The 2500-nt window shown below is 36.6% G+C and overlaps 1 protein-coding gene across 1 annotated transcript in view; it reads left to right on the plus strand.

Moving 5' to 3' along the window:
• Window positions 1-1723, plus strand: part of LOC111326173 (amyloid protein-binding protein 2) — a 13690-nt gene extending 11967 nt beyond the window's left edge. Inside the window, exon 17 of the mRNA XM_022930111.2 lies at window positions 111-1723. Coding sequence (XP_022785846.2) covers window positions 111-265 — 155 coding nt within the window. The 3' untranslated portion in view covers window positions 266-1723. The remainder of the gene's footprint in view (window positions 1-110) is intronic.
• The last annotated feature ends 777 nt before the right edge of the window (window positions 1724-2500 follow it).

Consider the following 2500-nt stretch of genomic DNA (forward strand, 5'->3'; position numbering starts at 1 on the left):
ATCCAGTTGTTCATTGATTTTACACATAGGAAAGGCATGTTCATTCTGTTTTAAAGAGGAGTTTCACTGATCAAATTGAATAAAGAGTGGACATGTTGTTCTTCTGATAGGTAACTTTGATTTTATGGAGAGATATCATCAAACATTGATGGACTGGAAAGATCTGCGGGAAAACGCATCGGAGGCAGAGTCTGCACATGACAAGACACCCGATCCATGGCCCACAGGGAAGTTTATACAATTTTTTCTGAATCAGCCTGACTGACAATACATGGGACTTTTAGGATATATCACCTTTTGTTTAGGCATTAATATTTTAAAAATCATGTCTCTTTGGAAGGCCCAAGAAAACTTGCAAAGATGGCATTTGGGATTTCATTCAAAGTTCTCCTTACAGAATTTTCTAATGGATATACTTGCAAATGTGTAAGATAAAGTCAAGATGACAAAAATTGCAGAAAAATTGCATTTTGAGTGATGTATCTTGTGTAAAAAAAGGATCACTATTTAGTGAATTAGCATTTACTCATATTTTGTATAAAAACAAATTTAAATTTATGGGCCTTGAAGATTTTTTTGGGTTGGTTGTTAGCGTTGAAAAGAAAATAATATAGTGCTTTTTGGGGGGAATTCGTGTCAATTTAGTCACTTGAAAATCAATGTAAATTTAAAACACATGATAGAAAAGTTATTTTAGAATTTACTTCTAAACTTTCACAAATGATTTGACAAAGTTTAATATATGCCTCTTTATAATGATATAGATATTTTAAGACTAAGAGTGGCAGAAATAATCAGGGAAAACGAAGCGTGAAAGTTTATGGTGGAAACTGGCGAAACTGTGAAGGAGATAGAAAGGTTTTTAGATTAGGAGAGAAGAAACCATGATGGAAGATTTGTACATGTTACTTATTTCGCAATTATTCAGAGAATGGAATCGTTGTTTCTTTGTATCATAAAAAGGGTGTTAAAACGCAATTTACCCTTGAGTGTACGAATAAAACTAAAAGGTTAATAAGTATGTTATTTGCCGCTAAAACATTAAACACATAGCACATATAAATCTAGACCATCTATAAGGACGTGAACTGAAAGAAAGGAATTATGTATTCTTTCTTCACAACAGAATATTCTCACTTAAATCCGTATTCTAATTAAATTTTCCAAGGAAAGTGTTTCTTACTCCGTGGGAATGCATCGTTATCGAAACAAATTTTCAATTTTCGTTAAAAAAATGGCTTGCCTCTGAATATTGTGCATTTGAAAAATTTTAGATTTAATCCTTGCTAAGTTTTGCACTGTTGCTGAAGAAAACGAAATCTACAGAAACATTTTATTCTGAACACAGGCCTAACAATAAAATTAGTTGAATGAAAATTGAATGGGTCTATTTGTTAATAGTTATAAAATAACCGAGTTTCGTAAAAGTTTATCTGTATAGTAAATGTATGAAGTAAAATGCAGTAAAACTCAAGTGAGTTATATACACCGCAACTGATTCTTTCCTCAGTTGCAGATGAATAATACTTTGCGGCTTAACTCAGTATTTTTTTCTTTTGTGTGTGTTTTTTTTCAGAGAAAAATATTTTTGAGATTTCTGATTACGCATACTTTTTGTGGGAACTGAATGAAACGAGTTTTTGTTTCAATACTGAGCAGCACATTAACTATGATCAAATCTTGTTAATCATAGCATTAAAAGAAAGACCCTTGAAACATCCAAGTCGTCTTCAAGTTTCTTTACTTTCTCCGGTAAACCCCTAATCCTCTTCCATGCTTGAGTCTGAACTCATCTAATGCAGGATTATAGCCCGACTGAGTGTCTTCCTCCATTTTCGAACAACTCTGAAGTCTTAACGATCAGCCCATTGGAGGTCTTTAAGGTTCTTTTAGAGCTGAATCCGAGAAAGGCCGGTGGCCCTGATGGCATTAACCACTGGCTCCTTCGGGAATATGCTGACTTTGTAACTTCCACGGTCTGCGATATTCTAAACTCATCATTCTCCGAGCAGAAGCTTCCTCGGTCGTAGAAGGATGCTGACGTTTCACCACTGATGAAAGTAAAACCTGTGACCATCATCACCAAGCATATCCCGATTTCCTACTCTGTCCAAGTTAGCAGAGGAGTTCTTTGTTAGTAAATATATTGGCCCTGCGGTCTTGGAACTGATTGATCCTAACCCATTCGGCGCAGTCCCAAAATCTTCAACTCTTCATGCTCTCATTTCAATGGTGCACACTTGGACGCGAGCCACGGACGGGACCAGTTTTGTGGTGCTTGTTTTGTTCCTAGATTACAGGAAGGCTTTTGATCTTGTGGATCACAATATTCTGGCAGCCAAGATTCTTGGGTTGCGTATTCCGAGCTGGGTTGCTCGTTGGGTCTGTGACTTCCTTCTGGACAGGCGGCAGCGAGTAAAGCTTTCAATTGACTGTTTCTCGGAATGGGAAGCCGTTCCATCTGGAGTGCCTCAAGGCATCAAACTTGGACCCTGGCTCT

Source organism: Stylophora pistillata, chromosome 13 (assembly GCF_964205215.1).
Source record: "Stylophora pistillata chromosome 13, jaStyPist1.2, whole genome shotgun sequence".
NCBI classification, from domain to species: domain Eukaryota; kingdom Metazoa; phylum Cnidaria; class Anthozoa; order Scleractinia; family Pocilloporidae; genus Stylophora; species Stylophora pistillata.